Source organism: Poecile atricapillus, chromosome Z (assembly GCF_030490865.1).
Source record: "Poecile atricapillus isolate bPoeAtr1 chromosome Z, bPoeAtr1.hap1, whole genome shotgun sequence".
NCBI classification, from domain to species: domain Eukaryota; kingdom Metazoa; phylum Chordata; class Aves; order Passeriformes; family Paridae; genus Poecile; species Poecile atricapillus.
In genome coordinates, this window is record NC_081289.1 from 40160385 (window position 1) to 40182033 (window position 21649).

General features: G+C 38.5%; 1 protein-coding gene across 1 annotated transcript in view; it reads right to left on the reverse strand.

The window, feature by feature from the left end:
• The window catches only part of LOC131572753 (thyrotropin-releasing hormone-degrading ectoenzyme-like), a 209869-nt gene that overhangs the window by 73184 nt on the left and 115036 nt on the right, over positions 1 to 21649 (reverse strand). The window contains exons 8-9 of the mRNA XM_058826073.1: positions 5657 to 5722; positions 3047 to 3234 (exon numbers count right to left, since the gene is read on the reverse strand). Coding sequence (XP_058682056.1) covers positions 3047 to 3234; positions 5657 to 5722 — 254 coding nt within the window. The remainder of the gene's footprint in view (positions 1 to 3046; positions 3235 to 5656; positions 5723 to 21649) is intronic.

Genomic DNA, 21649 nt, shown 5'->3' on the forward strand with positions numbered 1-21649 from the left:
ACCCAGCCACATGTGCCTGTGCGGAATGCATGAACGAATTGCATGGTCAGTGTTATAACACTCAGACACCAATTTATAACTAAGCCATAAGATTTTAATGTAAGCTGATGGATGATTTTTGAAAGGTAAATGGCATAGGTAAGTTTCTCCTTTCGCTAAATGCATATGATTCCTGCTCTTTGGTATTTATACTTATGTAACATAGCTTTCAAAAAACTTCAACTGGGAAGCAGCAAATCAGCTCTGTCTCCTAACTGGCTGGAATACACAACCCATCTGTAAAGCTTTCCTTGAGCAAGGGGTTTCTTTCCTGTTTGTGCCTAAAAGGAAATCGAAGCATAGTAAAAAACAGTCCAAAGGTGGAAGAGACCTGCCGAAGGAGATACATGTATGTATTGTACTGCCTGTTAGAATTCTAAATCCCTGGCATGGTTTACATGGATATCTTTCACTGCGCTCTCTCTAGCACTAAATCTTACCTCCAATGTTTAGAAACAAGAATTGTAATAAAATCTGTGGATCAAAATCTAAGAAAGCCAGCAGAATCTGCCCTGGTGGTGTTGCCCTGGCCATTCCATATATGACAACATACAGTTTGAACTACAAATTAATGTCATGTATGAAAATAAAACAAAATCTAATTCTCATCTGTATTAGGTTTGCATGGCAAGGTTTTGGTGTGTTACAGAGGTGGCTTCTGTTAGAAGCTTCCCATGTCCAGCAAAGCCAGTGCCAGCCCCAGGACAGACCTGCTGCTGGCCAAGGCCAAGCCCCATCAGTCATTGTGGTAGCACTTCTGTGGTAACCGGGGGGGAAAACTGCTGGGAAAGAGCAGTTGGAGAAAGGAGAATATGTAAGAGAAACAAGCCCTGAGGTCAGTGCAGAAGTAGGAGCAGGACATGTTCCAGGCACTGGAGCAGAGATTTCCCTGCAGCCCATGGTGCAGCCCATGGTAAGGCAGGCTGTGACCCTCCAGTCCGTGGAGGTCCGTGGAGGAACAGAGATCAAACTGCAGCCTGTGGAGGACTCCACACTGGAGCAGGTGGAGGCCTAGAAGAGTCTATGACCCCATAGGAAGCCTAGGTTGGAGCAGGGTCCTGGCAGGACTTCTGACCCCACAAGGTACTCACACTGGAGCAACCTGTTCCTGAAGGACTGCACCCTGAGGGAGGGACCCACACTGGAGCAGTTTGTGAAGAACTGCAGTGGGAAAGACTCAGGTGGAGCATTCTGTGGGAGGGACCCCATGCTGTAGCAAGAGCCCTCCACCTGAGGAGGAATGAGCAGCAGAGATGTGTGATGTACTGACCACTGACTCCATTTTTGTTCCCCTGCACTGCTGGGGGGAACCCACTGAAGAGGGGGGAAGGTAGAGAAAATCAGGAGTGAAGTCAAGTCTGGGAAGAGGGAGAGGTGCAGGGAAAGTGTTTTAAGATTTCTGTTTATTTATTTTACCTTTCTCTGATTTGATTTGTAATAATTTTCCACCCCCTCCAAGTTGAGTCTGTTTTTCCCATGATGGTACCTGGTGAGTGATCTCTCCCTGCCCTTATCTCAACTGCTGAGTCTTTCATCATATTTTGTCTCCCCAGCTCAGCTGAGGTAGGTGGTGATAGAGCATCTTTGATGGGCACCTGGCATCCAGCCAGGGTCAAGCAACCAGATAACCCCGATATCTTTCACACACCCAGCAGTCTTTATTCATAAATTACAGCAGCAGTATCTTCAATCAATACTGAATACCTAGAAAATCTATTTTTAAAAGTTTCTACAATATTAGAAGGCTTAACATACCCGTTTTAGTGAATAAAAAAACTAATAATTGCTGTTCTTCTGAGTAGTAAAACCCACTCACATTACATTACATATATATACTTGCACAACAGAAATTTTCAAAATAGGGAGAATCTCTCTCCTGCTGCACTGAGCTGTGAGTCATGAACACTTCCAACAGTCCACATTCAGTTGTTTAATCTCTTTTTCACAAAGGAACTAATTTCAGCCCAGAATTTAGACAGATGCTTAATACCCTGTTAGGTTGTTCCAATACAGCCAATACAGCCAGAAAAACAACTATTTACTCTGTGTCATGTTTGAGTTTGATAGTATTCATATTCTAAAAAAAGATAATGAACTTCTAAACACTTTCCAATAAATGTTACTATAATTTTAGGCCTTCCTCAACAGGAATATTCTGCAAGCTCTGGACATGTCAATCAAAATTTTGCATTAAATTTTACTTTTTAACAATTTAAGTCTACTGGACAAACACAGAGTATTCCAGGTTAATGATGTGCCCTCTTTCGCACTGAGCATGAACAGGTCAACACAGAAATTTCAGAGGCCATCTTGAAATTCTCTAGCATCAGCTATTCTTGGGCTTAAAATATGATGTGAAATCTGCTTGAAACAATGAGGATTCCCCAGGATCAGCCAGGAATGTCAGCTTGTCTCTGGGATGAAGGAAGGATATAGAGTCAGCTGGGAGCAGGAGCAAAACAATCTAATAAATGGAAAAGGGGTAGAGACAGAGATGCTGATTTCAGCCAATGTAACAGCTCTAATAGCTCCTATAGGACCAGTTCAGCTGCCTCCTAAAATGAAAGAGCTGCCTTGTACAGAGGTCCATTTCAGCTTCTGACTGTTTCCCAAGTCAAGTGAGGTCTGTAGCTGACATGTATTTACATCTGGCTACTCAATGTATGAGCATTGAGAGGTCCACTCCAAAGACTTTTTTAAGAACCTTCCAATCACATTCCAGATGACTTCATGGAGTGTGACAAAATCAAAAGAAAAGGGGAGAAAACAGATGAGTGATGTAAGACACTGCCACAGAGAACTGCCAAGATGCCAATAAACTTTTTTTTCCAATTCTTTTAATTAGCCCCAACTTTACTACAGTTCAAATTAAAGCGTCACCATATGCTATTGATCGCAAGCAAAACTCAGATTTCTAAAAAAGCCATTTTCATAAAAATACACACATAAAACACTTATTTAAACAACTACAGCGTCTTGAAAGAAAGTAATTGAGAAATACAAGTACCTGTTGTCCCCACGGGCAGGATCCTTGGGTTTAGTATCACTATCATAAACAAAACGCTCTTGGGAGATGACTATGATGTTCTCTGCAGTTTCATTTCCCAAGATAGTGATAACAGGATAACCCATCTGTAATGTCCACTGATCCATTACCTCTTGGATGTTTACAGATTTTCCAACCCTTTTTAAAGCCTTGGGAAAAAAAGAGAAGTTTCAATACACTGAAGCAGTGTCAACATGTAAAACTTTTTTTTTTTTGGTCCCCATGATCATAACTGGTTTTGAAGGGTAAAATAATTATCACACATGTATGCAGATACACACAGACACACACAATACAGACACACTACATAACTGAACTTAAGGCTCTGTGTATCTTAAAATTAAATGTTGAGTAATCTTAACAGAGAGCAGAGTAACAGTCAGAAAGTCATGTTTTCCACATCATTCAAGTACTTCTGCTGTAACAGAAGAAATAACCTGCTTTACAGGATTTAACAAGAGCCACAAAAATACTGGGTAGCTATTCTTAGCCAGCTAAGGTTAAAAAAGACAGTGTTAGCTGATCTAGGCACCTACAATAAGGCATATTTGAAAGGCCCTAATTTCTAAAAATACAGAACTTCTCTGTTCTGAAAATCAAAAGTTAGTTATGACTAGTTACTTGAAAATACTGTCCCTTAAGTCCAAAGTGAGGCTATGTATAACAAGATATCCCCTGCTGCTTCATAAACCACACCTGTCACAATACATAGAAGATTAATGTATTCATATTTGATTCCATATGTCAATAAAAATGCTGTTTTACAAGTGGATTTTCATCTGAAACACAAAGAGATACTATAGCATCATGGGAGATGAGACTGCATATGAGGAGAAAGAGGCATCATTTGTTCTTCAGCGGCAGACATGCTCCTAGCTGTCGAACAGTCCAAGATCACAGACTGAGCAACCTCTGATGAATACAAGCAGAAGGTGTCTTCAGAACTGAAGCTGCAGTTGCACTGCATTAGGAACAAAGGGGCTGGCAACAAATGCATTTACAACTGAGGCAAACAGAATTATTAGCTGCAACAGTAGGTATTAGCACACAGCATAGCTATAGTGGTTATGGACCAGAATAGAGTCTCATTTTTGTTCGACTTTATTAGCTATGGATTCTGCAGCTCTTTCATGACAACATTTATTCCCCTGACTTCCCATCACCCAGGACTGTCCCAGAGGATTTAATAAAGGCAGGCAAGAAAGATCCTTGCAGTGACATTCAGCTAGAGATTAAGACATAGATTTAAAAGCCTGACTGTATGTTACTTGTCTCAGCTCTCATTAGCAGTCAGTATAGACATAGAACTTAGTTCAGTTGACCACATGCAGGTGACTAATGTCATTTGACCTTTACCTGCCACTCCAGAAGAGCACAGATTTCCCCATATATCTTATGCTGAATTGGTTAGACACGCCTGAATGTCTCAAACATCCTACTGCACCTAATCTGGCACTAGTTGCCTGTATTTGAGCAACTATCTTAAGTCTCTAGCCAAGTCAGTGGTTCAGCCTTATTATAAAATAATCATGTAGTGGCTACCCAACTGAATAACTCTCTATGCTCTGCTGACTTTATTGACTAGATTTCTGGGATTCCAGTTGTTCCTATTCACTAGTGTCAAATGACATGTCCTAAAATATTCAACACATTCTTTCAGAACCAGTGTACCTACAACAGATGTGTTTCTCATGTGGCAGCTGGAAGCCAGGTAGGATAAATTAAGGTCAAAGCTGTTAGAAGTCTGTGAATTGGCAACTGAAGGCTCAGTGAGAACAACAGGATCTTGGACACCTAGTTTACATGCATATTCCTGCTTGTCTAGATGTCTTCACCTCCAGCTGAATCCTAGCTTTGGTGTCAATAGTTACAACTAGATCGTCATGTTTCATATGGCTTGAACTGCTACTTGTGCCAAAACTCTCTGACTGCACTCCACATTGCCCTCCAGTCAGTCTTTATTTCTGGGGAAGACTCAGGCTAGCTCAGACTAGTCCCATAGGGAGAAATTCAGGCACACTTTGCTCATCTTACAAAATTTATAGCCATTGTGGAGACCTAGACCAGGGTCTAGAACTCAAGCCAAGCCTGGATATGGTAATGTAAGTCTCAGCATGCCAAATGTTACAGTAAATAATTCTCTGTTTACATCATACTTTGAAGCTTTAATAGTTTTGTCTTTCACAAAAATCTTAACTTCATGCAAAATCACAAACACAAGGGATGGAAATACAAAAGCTCAGCACTTTTATGTGTTTTCCAGCTTATGGGTCTCAGAGTGCTGCCACTGAAGTCAGGCAGAGATTCCATGAAGTATCTTTCATTGCACATCAGTGACACAGCACATGCAGGGAAATATAGTCTAACATAACAAAGAATAAAAATGCTGCAGTACTCATCTTTTTAATGTTGTCACTAGGTTAACTTAAATGGAATTACTTTGCATCAGTTTTTATATTTGCTCTGTGGCTTGAAGATCTCAATATGCACTATTCACTCCTGATCTCACCAAGAAAAACACCATAGCAAATTCCTGTTTGTCCCTCTGTGCAATAGATTAAAGCATTTTACCTTTGACAATGTGTTCCAGAGATCATTTCTGGCTGCATTGCCATACTTGTGAATGGTTAAATAGTCCTACAGAAATAAAATAAAAACAAAAATCAGTATTACAATACACAAGCCAAACAACTAGATCTATTAGGAGTTAAATCACATCAATGTTTGCATTTGCTAGAAATCTAGAAATATACAGCATGTTCATCCTAAGGGAATAAATAAACAGTTTCTTAAGCTACTTTGCAATGCAAAAATTGTCACTAAAAATTTAATTTACAACATTCAATGCTCTTCCTTTTCTGTAGAAGTCATTCTATAAGCTAAATATCTTTTATATATATATATATATATATATATATATATATATTTAGAATACATGTCTAATCTTGGGAAATGTTCCTAGGTAATTCTTGGCAATGAAAGGAGAAATAGTTCCAGTTGCTATTTTAGCAGGTCATCCTGCTTTGTCTAGTGTCAAAAATTTGTTCACTCAGATGACAGTTCGATTCATTACAGAAGATTTAACTCAGCAATAGTCCATCTGAACTCCAAACTCTTATCTAGGGAGATCCTGGCCCTTCAGTGTCAAAATACATCATCCTGGCAACTAGGGTTGTAACAGGTTATCACAAAAGCTTCCCACAACAGGGAGCAGTAGAGGATGTGTTACAGGAACCCAAATGTGTGCTTGTGCACAGGGACTTACATGTGTGTTTTCCTACCATCTGTGAGTCAGAGTCTGAGCAGGTTATAAAGTGAATGTTTTCACTTATTCTGCAACAGTTTTGTTACATAAAGGTCCATTCTTCTCCCATAACAACCAGACAGATAATTCCAAATAAGCCTCCATCATATTAAAATAACTTCCCAAATTAATAGTTTAAGCATATTACCAGCTCGGGTCTAGGTTTTTCAAGCATAAAATACTTTGCTTTTAAAATGACTTCTGGAGAAACAACACTGTTGTTTCCCACCATCCCATATCCCTTGACAACAGCTCATTCAGTTACAAAAGTGAAATTCAGCATTGATTATTTGAATAACATAAATTTCAAGCATTTGATTTGGAAAATTAAGTGAAAAAAATAGATCAAAGGTTGTACATCAACTGGTTCTCCTAAAATTGAATTTCTACCATCTTCACTTTACACAATGGTAGAAGACAAACCCTAATTTACTGCACAATGATAAAACTGGTACAATTTGCTGACTATGTTATCTGTGCTTTGTGTGAAGTAAGATACTTTGGGAATAATTAGTATTTGGAAAGCAAATTTTCTGATACACAAATTGTAGCACCTGCGACAGATTTAGCTTTTGTCAGCCAACTTATAGTAAAACAAGCAACAACTCCCATTTAATCACAGACTAGGAAAGCTAAATGAGAACACTGACTCTGTAAATGCAGTGCTGAGTCTTAACAATGTCATGAGACTAACTCAGAAATAAGACAATATGATATAGGCTGCACCTATAGCACACTGTGCTTCCATTTTGTCTAAAAATACAGAATCATTTAAAATGCAGTGAAACATTCAATAGCTTCCAAAGCTAAAGAAGCTGAAATGCAAATTAGAAAGCTAAAATAGGAATAAACAAAAATGGGACAAGGTAAATAAATAACAACAGATATACAATCCACATTTTAAGCAGTACTAGAAAATGCTGCATATATTGGTCCTTCTGAGAGATGCTTTTAGAATCATTACAGAGCAAAATAAAATGGGTGAACACCTGAGGACTTCATCCAGGCAATAATCCTGTTTACCAATCTACAATTAGACATTATATTTCACTTTTACGTTTTGTGTTCAGAAAGACTGCAGATATTAAATGCTTCTGCCCTTTTCTTCTGAGTTTGGTTTTGTTTTGGTTTTTTCCTCCTGATACATAGATTGGGAGGTTTAAATGTAGCCTGTCACTCAGTTAAAAATTTATTATCCTCCAACCTAACATGTTTATCTCACACAGCAAAACAAAAGGAATCCTAACCTTTACCATGAAGTAAGAATATACAGCAAGAAACATGTCTTGGCACAGTCCCTGTACCATACAACCTAATCATCAATTTTGTCATTATTTCATGAAAGTTGCATCAAGAGCATAAACTCAGCATAAAATTAGGAGTGTGATCAAACTCATGCACAAAAAGCAGTCCTAAGTGACAGCGTGTATCAACATAGGTTTTCGGTAGTAAACCTACACTGCAATCTCAAATCTGAGTGCACTTTCCAGAGGCACAAAAGCAAAAGGTTTCTGAACCAGGTCCTATCAAATACCCTCTTATTCCTATCCTCATACATTGTGTTCAACAGTAACCAGTAGCAGACACTTGGAAACAGTATAAAACTAGAAAAGCATACAGTGGTACCTCCCACAACTGCTCTTTAATCAACCAGCACTTCACGGCACAAGAAACACTAAGAAGATTAGCATCCTTGCATTTAATAGTTATCTTCTGTAAATTTGGCTGGTTGCTTTCTGAGCCTACACAAATCAGCACTTGCAACACCTTACGAAAAAGCATTTTGCGCTTCAGTGATCTGTTGTGTGACACCTGTTCCAAATGCCTGCCTGTCCGCTGGTTTCATCTGCTGCTTCCTACTTCTGGCATTAGAAGACACATCTACTGTTCCCCACTTCACTCTCCCCAGGCCACTCATGTTTTTACAGATCTTTATGGAATGAGTCCCCACCCCAGGGCTTATACAGGTTTTATACTGAGAACTCTGCCAGACCCAACCACTCCCAGTTCTGCTGCAAAGTTATACTGCCACCCCAGCTACTGACTCCAAAGGTAGTTTGGATAGTTTCTGACCCTGCCTGAACTTTCATTACCAGATGATGAGTCTCACTTCCTCTTCCATTGACAGGCATTCAGCTTAAAAAGGAAAAGACATATCAGCATCAAATACATATCAGTAAATAGTAAAATATGAGCCATACATACCCTGCTTGTCTACTCTAAGGATAGAACAAGCAGGATTATAATCCATTTTTCCTCCTGGGGACTCATATCTAAGTCTTAAGCAGCTTGCAGAGGGGCAGAATTCATGTTCTCATTCACTGTAACTCTCCAGGGCAGGAGTATTAGCCGCCCCTTTGCCTGTACATTCAGTAGAAAAACCAAAGCAAAGGGAACAGAGATGCAAGCCACAGAACAGAAAAGGAGGATGACACTGAAAACACAGCTGTCTGAATCTAAGTTGTGCTCAGCACAGCTCCAAAGGAGGCAAAGTGACTTAAAGCCACTTACTCATAAACACATATGCCCAAAACCATCTGGCTGCAAGGCTGCTTCCCATCATAAACTTGCAAGTCTATCACTGACAAAAGCTGTTCCATTGACTGGAGTATGCTGGAGCATGAAGATATGCATTAGCCACCTTCCTGTCAGCTATAACCCTATGGTGTGTGTGAGCACAAAAAGATGGCATGCAAATCTCTTTAACAACTCAAGACTCTAGTGTGCCCTTCTATAACTCTTCTGTTCTCCACTGTAATGCTGCCTCTTAAGTTTTTCATTGTCATGGAGAAACTAGGAAAAGTTCACAGACCCTAGGGCACTGTCACACAACATGAAAATTAAAGAAAAACACACACCTAGAAGTAATCATTTGGGTTTACATTTTCAGCATGCATCCTCTTGTACTATTCTTCCTAATATTTTCACATTAAAACATGAAGCCACTCTTTGCCAAAAAAGAATAATGGAATGTGATCCATTCACCTCTATCAATAAAAAATTGATCAAAGCAGTTTTCTAACATGCTTTAGCAAGTCTTAACATCAAATAAATAAATGAAATATCCTCTGTGATACCATGAAAACAAAGTCCATTTACTGCTCAATCAAAACATAAGATCCTTCCAAAAATCCCTACAGATTTAGTGTGTTATCAAACAGTAATCTTAATCACTCCCAAAAGAAAGAATTAAAAGGCTCAATGCTTTTGAAATTATTTCTTGAGAACTGGAACAGATAGCTTGAACAGTAGTAAGAACAGTGAAAAATGCTAAGATTTTGAAAGATGGCTTTAGTGATGCTGTATTGGTTAAGCTTTCACAACTTTTACTGTATTAGCTTTTTTAAGAAAATAAAATTATTTAAAAGGGAAAAGTCTTTAATTTCTTTGCAATATTACCTAGTAACTAAGCCTCTTGGTTTCAAAATAAATTAACTACCCCACTATCCAAACATGGTAATGCTCACAACTGAAAAAAGGTAATGACTGATAAATACCAAAAGGTTAAACAAATGTAAAGGAGGAATAAGTCTCAACACATGTGTCTTACTTTCAGGGGAGGTTTTACATCTATAAATAGAAACTGAACTATCAAATCTAGGACTAAACTCCTTTCTCAGTTAATCTGTATGAAGTTTATTGCTCAGCTGAAGGAACAGCTCCAGACTAACACGAGTGGTGTTGAGATCTGAAACAGATGATATTGAATAACTTCATTTTTCTCCTAAAGATAACTGGAAAATTTCACCATATGAAGAAGGAAAAAGTAGAAAACTATTCTCATCTCCAATTCTTGTGGCTATGTTACTCCTTTCTCAAGGCTCAGGAAAAGCAGACTTGCCTCTACCTCCCTTTTTTGTATTTCAATCCTACTCCTCAGTGCACATCCTCCTCCCTTTGGCCTACAATATGTTCTTGTTCAGTGGTTTTATACATGACTGCTGTATATCACCCAAGATTTAACGCTACAAATAAAAACATTTAGTTCAGGTAGAAATCACACTCTACAGCTCCAGGTATCAAATCCAGTGTGTTTGTTTTCCTAGAAATTTATATACTTAATCTTAAGCTGCCTGACACCATCTGACAGATGCTGACTCTAACATGCCCCTTTTTCCTCCCTTCCTTCACACTGTTGACATCAAATCTGCTATCATGTATTATCTCAACATCGCCTAATTCAAATAAAAAAGCTTGGGCAAGGGTCAGAGGGTAGTACATATGTTTGCAAAGGTGAGCAACAAACAAGAGGGTGTGAGAACCAGTGGTGAAGGATGACCAGCAAGCTACAAAACCGTGAAGATTCCCATAAGAGAGGAAGACTACTGAATAGAAAATCTAAGATAGCAATTAGATTTGCAGTATTTTTCAGGTGTACGACAGACTAATCCTGAAAAAACAGCCATGAGAGAGAAGTGACCACCCTTCCAGCTGGGCAGTCAGACAAGCAACAAAATAAGGAGTAGGCAAATTCACCTTACTGGTCATGGTCAACACTGTCTAAGGCAAATCAGTTGAAGGTTAACTCTGTTTGTGTCAGGAATTAATTTGCACCAGTGAGTCAAGCTGCAGAGCTACCTCCAAACTGAAAGAACAGCTGTTATCAGGCCAGGCGTCAAAGCACTACTGCAATGCCAGATAAGAAAAAAATTGGAAATAGGTTTTTCCTGAACAAGTAAGCCAAACAAGTATTTCACTTTCTCCATTGTTTTACTAAAAATGCCCTACACTGCTTTCAGGCAGTCCAGTAAGAAACTGTCAACATACAGAATACATCAGTCACAGAATATATTTTCATCACAGTTTCTACCAGAGGATCAAAAATGTTGATTTTCTTCCTACACTATAATCTATTACTGCATTAAAATGTGTTCTTCTTACAAAAAAATAGTTACTCAAAAGTCAAGAATTTAACTAACTAAAAAAGCATTTTGACTTACAATAACAAAAAGCCAGCATCAAAATTATATTGAAACAGAAAGCACATAAGGAGTATAAGGTAATGCCTGCAGATAGTAGGTCTGACCGTGTAGATGGTCCTTACATAGCATTAAAATCATCACATCTGTTACAGTCACAGCATCAAATACATTCCTGTATCTACAGTTTGACAATACTTCAGTGGTACAGCCAGACTAAGCACATCCTACAAGGATCCTACAAGGTGGGTTCCTTGGACCCACCCCTCTGTGATGCTACTTTGCAGACTAGACCTCTGAAATGGCTGGTATTATATAATCTAACCTTCCCCACAAAAGGCACCCTTCCTTCCCTGATCACATTTACCAAGGAGGACTCCAAACTCTTCCACTGGTCTGAATGAAGTGGTGTTGGGTGGCCATGAATGGAGGGGAACAAGCCATTGGAAACAGCATTGAGGAAAACAGAACAGTAGTTTCCTAAGCCAGTGTCCTGTCCAAGTATGTGCCAAGTATTATGAAAGAAACCGGACAGAAAGATACGCGGTGGTGATTTCAGAATACAGCTAAGAGAAAGATTATCAGTGCATCACCTTTAAGGGAAACAAAAATTTTATTTTAAAGTGTATTTCTCTAAAAGCGATGCTCAAATGTTCTTTTCAAATGTTTGAGTAACAGTTGGTAGTGTCATTTCTCATAAATAAGCTAATTATTACAGTGAATTAGTTAACCTTCCTTAGAAATTATGTGTGGACACTGCATTCAGAACTGAAGTAGACTAAACTCAGAAACTTCAAATAATAATAAACACTATCATAAATCAAAGGAAGGGTAATAACATTTAACTTCAGTTTTTAAAGTGTTTACATGGGGCTACCATGAGGTTTAACTAATCCAATTATAATTTCCACCTTCTACTGCGTTGAATGAACTTTTGTGCAACCCTCTTTAAGATGTCTACTAACAGGAGCTTCTTAGCTAGCTTCAAACTCACAGATAGGTAAAAATAAGTTTAAAAAAGCCTGAAAGGTGTGGAACATAATTCAAAGCCATCATACAAAAATGGCTTTTAGAATACAAAAATTCACTTCAGCTGTATTTTGCCTTTTCTTGGGGTTACTATCTCAGTCTACACATAAAATCCCAGGGAAGGAACTCCATGGAATCCTATCACAGTACGCCAGCTGAAATTCTAGCCCTTAATTTCCAAAAGGTACATTTAGACTTTTTTCACGTACAACAGTGATATAATGCTGACAAAACCAGCAGCAACTGGAAAATATCCAGTCAACATGTCATATCTGCAATTAAATCATTATGTCTAAACAGCAAGCTATAACTACTAATCAGAAAGAGTAAAACTGGAACCACACATGGAAATAAATCTTAATTTTCTCTAGAGCCAATGATGCTGAATGGGCCACACAATAATAGCATTTTACTTTGTCCTTTTTCCTTTGTAATTCATTATACTCCCATTGATGCTAACAATAATCAGATCAGCAGAACTGACATTTCTGGCATTATATGGGCCAATGGGAGTTTTAGCATTGATTTTGCAGGAGAAAAATTAGGGCAATGGTGAGAGTATCTCAACCATGGTATTAGAAGTATAACATTCATTTAGAGGATCCAGACAGGACCCTGTTATATGAAGGCTGAGATACAGGAGAAACCAGTAAAAGAAAGCAGGCAAGAGACATCTTTAGGTCAACAGGATTGCTTTCTTCACTCTACCCGCTGCTTGTTGATAAGAAACCAGTACTGTAAATTAGAAATAAGACAATTAAAATTGACATGGCCTTTCGTTTTCATTGCAACACAAGAAAAGAAGAAAAACTTCAAATGACTGTAAGGGACTCAGTTTTTCAATTAATAATCTTCTGTAGTGCAACTCTGTGAACCCAATGTAAATGGGGCATCTAAAACTGATTAAAAATATGTATTCAGGCAAATTTCCAGCTCCTTTAAAATATATCCTACTTTGTGGAGAATCCTTGTTAAAATATCAGAAATATTGAATTGAGGGGTTTATTTCCCTTGTAAAATTCAACTTCACCTTTTAGCTTTTAATATGAAGAGAAGGGAGGTTCCATTTTGAAACACAGCAGCAGCAGTTGCAGTGTGGTGGCAAAGCAGTTTGCAAGCAAAGTCTAAAGGGAACATTTAGAAGGATTGCAAAGTTAGTGCATGGCAGAGTCTGATAGCATCTGCTGTGCAGTGAGAAACCTGCTAGTACATAAAGCTTGGCTTTAAAGAAAAATGTATTTGATGTATTATTTGGTAGTTGTACTAAAATACTGAGCTAAGGACAAATCCTACAGAAATAAAGCACTCTCTGAAACTGAACTGCATATATTTGACTGAATTTGTATATTCATTTAATTCTGTCTTGTCTGGTTGTATAATACACTTTAACCTAAAACCACACATTACTCGATAAATATATTCTTAGCGCACACAAAAAGAAGATGGAATGTTTTCCAGAGATGGCACCTGCTAATTGTGACAGGTTGGCTGCTCATTCCTCTGCCTTAACTTGAACTATGCCCAAGAATTGCTCACCAGGCAAAAAATCTCTGCTGTACTTTTCTCCAACAATTTTCTCTACATAAACACCAGACTTGGAAAGAAATTATTGCTACTTATTATGAAAAGGTGTCCCTAAACCGATCAAAAAAACTTACTTCAAGCATGTGTTTGTATCTAGAACATAAGGACCTGCAACATTTTTACAGTAACAGTGAATAACAGAGAAGCAGCAACAGCGAAGCTCTGACTTGTAAGTTGTTTGTATCAATGAGCAGTTTCCCATTGTGCAAAAAACCTTCACACAATTCAGTCCCTAGAGCAGCACTGGTTCTTTTTTTTTCATTTTTCAAAATGAAGACACTTTAAAAATCATTAGCCCTTACGCCTCTGGCAATATGTGACAACCTAGCCACAGTAACTTAGCTTTAAATGCATGTAGGGAAAGGGAAAGGAAGAGGAAGGGGAAGAGAAAAGGGAGGAGGAACGGAAGATGGAAAAGGAAAAGGAAAAAGTTTTCACAACAGTGTGTTTCGTGCAGCATGGATTCAGGATATTTTATTCTGAATGTCCTCCATTAGACTGAAATAGATTAATTTATTTACTTAATTTCCAATATATATAATGTGTTAACTAGGTGTTCAATACTGCAGTACTTGTTCTGAAAATATCCCCACTGACTTCTAAAGAGCTAATGGAAATTCTGATTGCATAAGAGCATAAAAATTGCACACAAAATGTTTCACTTCCAGTGCCCTGTAAAATCCACTGAGCTGCCTCGTAGCAACAGAGGTAAAAGTTGGCACTGAGCTGCAATCAGGAAAATAGTGTAATTCTATTCCAAAAGAAAACATTTTTGTAAATAGCTGCGGAGCCTGCTGACATTATCTGGGAATTCATACCTATCACTCTTCCTCTTAGTAATTCCTATAATAAAAATGAAGGAGAAAACAGTCATAACTGAATTTCATATGCAACAAAAAGAAGCTCACTGAAGGCATGCCAAGTGAACAGCTCTGCAGTATCTGTAACTTCCCATAAAGGGCAATGGTGTTCCGAGAAAACAAACTTTGTTTATATACAGTGTGTACACTAATTGTTTTTCTTTTCGTAAAAAGCTTTAGCAGCAGAGCAAAGTAACATTTTCTCTTAGCTGAAGAACACCACGACTTCCTCCTAATGAAGGCAATACCATCCACAACCTTGCCCTGAACTCAGGCACTGGGGACACCGCTGGCTATTGAGGTTCAGCAGCACCTACCCTCACCACATTTTATATTTCCTTGCTGTGACCTCCAATGTGGGCAAAGTGTGACTGAACTGAAGTCCTATCTTTAAAGAGCCTACCTTAAATTGAATTCTTCCCCAAAATTTCAGTCAACACCAGAAAGTAGTGAAAAATATCACATTTTACCTTTTTTTATCAGTGTGTCCTTTCCTCTGCTGTCCCCATGGACACATAGCTGGAACACAGCTCTAAAGGTCAGAAGGAAAGTGATCTTGTTTCAGGAAAATGCTTTTTCCTAGCACTTATCACTTTTAGATAACCCAGCAGCTATAGAGACCCTTTCTCTCCCTGCACCAACAGCTCACAGCTGCTTAAGCTCAGAGGGACACTCAGGCCCTGAAGTAGAAAGCAAAGAGCCCACATCTCCCTTATCCTGGCAATCCCCAATAGTTGGGGAAGAAAACTGTCTGATCCAAATGCTCCAGGAACAGAAAGCAGAGCTGAAGGAATGGAAGGGAGTTAATATAACCAAACAGGAATATTCTGCTAATGCACCATTTCAGGAAGAAGCTCTCTTTGCAGAACACCAATGTTTTATGGGGCAAAAACCACCAGCACACGTGTGGCTGCAAAAATTGTGGGCGCATTATGTTCAGCCCTGCCAATGTTCTGCTTTCGAAAGGGTAATAGTTAAATTGTAGAACTGTAGATAAACCAAATACCCTCACTCTGTCTATGGATCAGCTTGCTGCACACCAGGACAGCACTGTGGTCTCATGTGTAGTAGAGCTGGACTCTGTGACTGAACCTGATGTGACATATGTTCTGAATATCTCACATGGTTTATAATGCTAAATATTTTAACAGAGTATCTTCTTGGGTTTCAAAAGAGATATCCAAATTTCATGGCTCTTCTTCATTTTACTCACATTGGTCCAATTTCCGTTCAGATGTACACGTACTCCATCCTCATTAAGTTCTTTAAAGAAACATTAGTTGAACGATCAACATTTCCTGGAGGCCCACCTTGGTGTCTTCACAGGCTGAGTTGCAGCCACACACCTGACAATGATGCTAGTGGAAGCTGTGCTTTGAATACATAAACTCTTCTGATCCCTAAGTGCTAAGACACATGGAAGCTCTGCATACTTCACACCTATGTAAATTTTAATTTCAATTTCTCTGTGCCTAGATCTCCACCCTAGCACCATGCCTTTCTTCCCTATGAGGTTTATGTCTTCTGCGTTAACTGATGATGATGCACTTTGATACCACACTGGATGACATTTAAGGAAACTGAATATAGCAGTTAGGAACTGAGCTACAAAGCAAGTTAAAAGTATATGAAACTACTGAACACAAGAACAACCAGTTAAGCATGGTCCACCTTGTGAATTGAATCAGACATTGTCCTGTGTAGGAAACACTGGGTACTTGCATAATTAAAAAAACTGGTAAAGGTGCACACAGAAAAAAAAAAAAAAAGAATGGAAAAACAGAATTAACTTTAGCATTTCGCAAAAACTTTACATTTAAATTATGCAACTTCAAACACAATTTTCCTTTAAGCATTAGCATTTTGCTACACACAGTATACTCAGATACTCTTGGAGTCAGAGGAAGAATTTCCATTTTTGGAGTGATACCCAAGTCTGGCCCTTACTATGCTACACATCTTTAACACTTTCAAAGGAAAAAAATATTGTGACGTGACAACTTATAGAAGTTTCTCATGCAAGAAATTGACCTACTGTCTTCTATTGACCTCAGTAAGTCAAGATGGAAAAAGCTACAGGAATTAAGTCCATAACGCTGAATTCCTTTAACAAATGTAAACTAAAATCCAGAGTGATGTAAATTAGAAGCAAAAAAAATGCTGAGGGGGAAAAAAGGTGAAAGATGCTAACAATCTTGTATGATATGCAGTGCAGAAAACAGTGATGTCAGCTCCTATGAGATTTCCTATGATTTCTGAAGTCCTCCCTTTAACATGCTCAAGTTCTCCAGTTGACAATTCTCAGATAAAAGGATTGGTAGCAACTAACTCAGACAGTTAATTACCAGAACAGCCATGGTGATTCTTTAATGTTCACCAAGGTCATACACTCTGCTTTTCTAAACCAGAGGAGGTGGGTGCAGAATCAGCTGAAAAGTACTGCACTGAACATCTAGTGAATGCACCAGCTGCGACTCCAAAGGTACTCTATCTGTAAAGATGCTCCTCCTGGGTGGCAAAAGTTACATCCTTTGACTGAGCAAAGGAAGACTCCAGGTAGTCCCATGTGCATTGTTGATCTGAAGGCAGCATCGCAGTTCACTGCTTCACTGACTTTGATCCTAAGATGACTGATTTTTTTGTCTCTTTGTCTTTGCAGATTTTTTATGTTTTACAGAAACTCTTGAAAAGAAATTTCTAATGATGTCTCATTAAAGATAGCAAACAACTAACTGTTATGAATTGGTAATAAAGATTTAATAAGTAGGTATTGAATGGGTACACTGCTTAATGCGCTATGTAAAAAATAGATAATCATATAATACCATGGAAATAGACGAAAATATTTCATGAATTACTATTTCATGCACATTGTAGGTGTCTAAAAAGCAGGAAAAAGCAGTGCACATGAAAGGAAGTTTAAACAGCCAGCAATATGATCCTAGGAAGTGACTGAAATCTGAACCTTGCTGTATTTAATAGCCTGAACACCACACTTCCCCAGACAGGTCCTATGAAAGGCTGACTAATTTGTTTCAATACAGTGGCCACTCTACAGAACCAAAAGAGACAGTATATATCCACTGCACTGTATGAAAATTCTTCCAAATGTACAATGTGAAGCCTAAAAAGTAGTTAATTTATCACAGAAGCAGAGATTCCTACGGTAACTAATTCAAACTGCTGATGATGCACTAAATCAGAGTGAGTGATGAACACATACACAGCAGCAAGTGAAGTTCAAAAGGATACAGATCTATGTGATCAATGAGCTGTCACAGAGCAAATGAAATGCAGTGTTGACAAATGTACAGTAATAGAGATGAGGCTCCAAAATAATCAAACCAAATATAAGAAAACTTAAATAAACCAGAGCAGAAATATCTCATTACAGCACTGGAGGTGCCTTTTTAAACATATCTACCAAACATTCCAGTCACTGGTACTTCTCTCTCTATTTAATTTGAAAAAAATAAAAACCAAGCACTGATTACTTGAAGAGATTCATTGTCATAAAGCAGTAAAATCTTCCCAAAAATGCAATCCAGGGACACAAGACATGTAAGAAACCATATATTTCAAGGACAGAGTTGGAACAATGGCCTACAGAATAAAATCTCACACAGACCTAGTATCATATTGCACATTACTACCCTGAGTGATGACTGAATGATAAGGCCAACTTATGGCTTCTACCTCTATCAATATGTGCAGTTCAGAAACATAATCAGAGCAAGTGGTGCTGACCAAACCTCTTCATACTCTGACCACCTTATTACCTGATTAATACCTTTTTGATTGAAGAGCAACACCATTTTGTAAGAAGAGTGCTGGCATTCAGTCATGTGCACTTCTTGACTTTTCCTGAAGCATAAGGAACTGCACATCATGAAAGATGCCAGAACTTTTAAAACTACAGAAATCACCTACTGTGAGAAGGAAGGCTTTATTAGACATTTTCTACAAAAACAATAGCTGTAACTTTCCATTAATAATAAAATAATAAATAAATAAATAAATAAACTAAATATACAAGTGTTAGCAGCTGTGGCTACTACTGTCATTATTCATTAGAGCCAACAGAAATACATTCTCTTCTGCTTTTGTCCATGGAGTGCTACAGTGAGAATGTTCTGTCTGTAACTAAATCTCCTCTGTTTGAAATGTCATATGATTCAAGACATCATAACTTTGAAGGGCTTTTCAAAAATCATACCTTCGCTAGTCTCTTGGATGCAGCTTTATTGTGGAACTGCCACACTATAATCAAATGGTCTTTCAAGTATATTTAACATCATAGGAATAGGCCAGTTATTCTTGACAGATATGAATCTCTACAAAGACATCTACACTGTAAAAATGAGCATTTCTACCAGAATTTTACTTCCTTGAAGACTCTATAACAGAACAGCTTGCTAAATTGTTACAGATCACATGCACATTTGTACATTTCCTTCAGGTCATATTTATTGACAAAGACTGTCCACCAAAGAGCCTCATTCTCCTCCATCAACTTTTCTTTTTAATACAATTGATTGTTTTATTTGATAAATAAGGGATTTTTCACCCCCAAGCTGTCTCAACCTGCTCTTCAAAAAGTCCACATGGCAGATGAGTAAGAAAAAACAATTAACAAAAAAGGTAGCAATCCCATTTGTTTCTTGCTCTAAGCGTTGCTTTTTCCTCTCCTTAACCTAAAGGTTACCTTATCTGTTGTAGGGTCTCCTACATAAAAGCTCTAATTCTTTAGCTCATAATAAGATGATGAATCATGTCTTGCTTTTGATGAACCCACAAACAATTCAAACACAAATAAAGAACTACTCATTTTGGTTTATGCTACTTCAATAAGACTTCAGAATTACTCTTGTTTATCACGTGTTAAACACTTAGCGACATAGTTAATACACTAAAAATAATTGAAATAATACTGGAAATATAATAGAGTGGAGAGGTAATAGTATAGAAAGTTCCTGGAGTGTGTTGAAGTTAACTTCTAGACGTGGTGAGCAAGACAACTAAAAAAGGTGCCCTGCTGGACCTCTTGTTTCTAAACAAAGGGTTGTGGGTGATGTGACGATTGGAGGGTGTCTTGGGCTCAGCAATTGTGAAATTATAGAGTTTTGAATTATTGGAGAAATAAGGAGCGGGGTCAGCAGAACTGCCACCTCAGCCTGTTTATGACATTCATTGAGAGAGCCCCATGGGCTTTTGCCTGAAGACTAAAGAAATCCAGGAAGACTGAACATACTTAAGAAATCTTGAAGGTGCTGGAGCTGGTCATCCCCATGAGCTGAAAGACAAGCCAGCGGGGAAGACCACCAGCCTGGCTGCACAGAGAGCTTTGTCTGGAGCTCAGGTAACAAAAACAAGTTTATGACCTTTGGAAGAAGGGGCAAGCAACTCAGGAGAAGTACAAGGGCATTGTGAGGTTATGCGGGCAGAAAACTTGAAAAGTCAAAGCCAAAGTAGAACTTTATCTAGACACGACACTACTGTAAAATATAATAAAAAATGTTTCTAAAAATACATGCACTGCATGTATACATACAAGCAACAGGAGGAGGGCTGAGAATCTCCATCCATTGCTAAATATAGGGAATAACACAGTGACAAAGAATGAGGAAAAGACTGAGGTACTTAACGCCTTCTTAGTCTCACTCCTTCATAGTAAAACTAATTGCTCTTTGTGTACCCAGCTCCCTGAGCTGGATGAGAGAGACAGAGAACAGAACTGAAGCACCAAACATCTGAGGGAAAATGGTCAGCAGTCTTCTACACCACTTGGATACAGAGAAGTCTATCAGAAGGGACAGGATCCATCCAAGGGTACTAAGGGAGCTGGTGGCAGTGCTCACCGAGTCACCTTCCTTCATTTGCCAGTAGTTCTGGCTAACTGGGTAAGTCCCAGACAACCAGAGGTTAGCAGTGTGACACCCACTTAGAAGGATGATCCAAGCAATGGCAGGCCTGGAAGCCTGGCCTCAGTGCCAGGGAAGGTCATGGGGCAGATTGTCTTGAGTGCCATCACACGGCAGGTGCAAGACAACCAGGGTGTCAGGCCCAGCAAGAATGCTGTAAGAAAGGTCCTGTTTGACCAGCCTGACCCCCTGCAAAGCCATCCTACTTTGTGGATGACTGAAAGGCTGTGGATTTTGTCTACCTAGACTTTACTAAAGCCTTTGACACCATTTCCCACAGCATTCTCCTGGAAAAACTGGCTGTGGAGGTCTTCTAGAACTCAGTTACTCAGCAAGCCATTAGAATAACACAGGAGGAATGAACCATCAAGTGCATTTTCAGCATATCTGTTATTTGAAGAGATTTATAAATAGTAGTAATATTTAATTTTGCTACTCTGTAGAAAGGAGATTTAGTTGAATATCAGAATTCCACATTAAAACAGGATGCAAGGCAACATAATTCAAAAACCCAAGTGATGGTACCATGCTCAAAAGCTAAAATGCCTAAACCAGTGCATGACAGGGTAAACTAGTCCTCCAGTTTCCCCCATCACTAGCAAAGCTATAGCCTCCCAAACGTACACTGCAGGAACAGCATTTTGTTAGATTTGAAAAACACAAAGAATTAAATGATTGACAGATATTTCCAACTGTATAATTTGTAACTTATGAAAAATTTATTAACTTTATGTTTTATTTTGTTCAGCTTGAAGACATACACATGGAAAATCTCTATCTGGATTTCAAACTGGTTTTAGTTAAAATCATCATCTTCCTACTGAACTGATGCCAAGACTTGCACTAGTCAGATTTTCACAGTTAGATTTTTCATAGACTTTCATTAGCAAACAGAATGGTTTCTATTTAGAGCCAAACCATTGAAAAGCAAAAATAATAGGAAACCA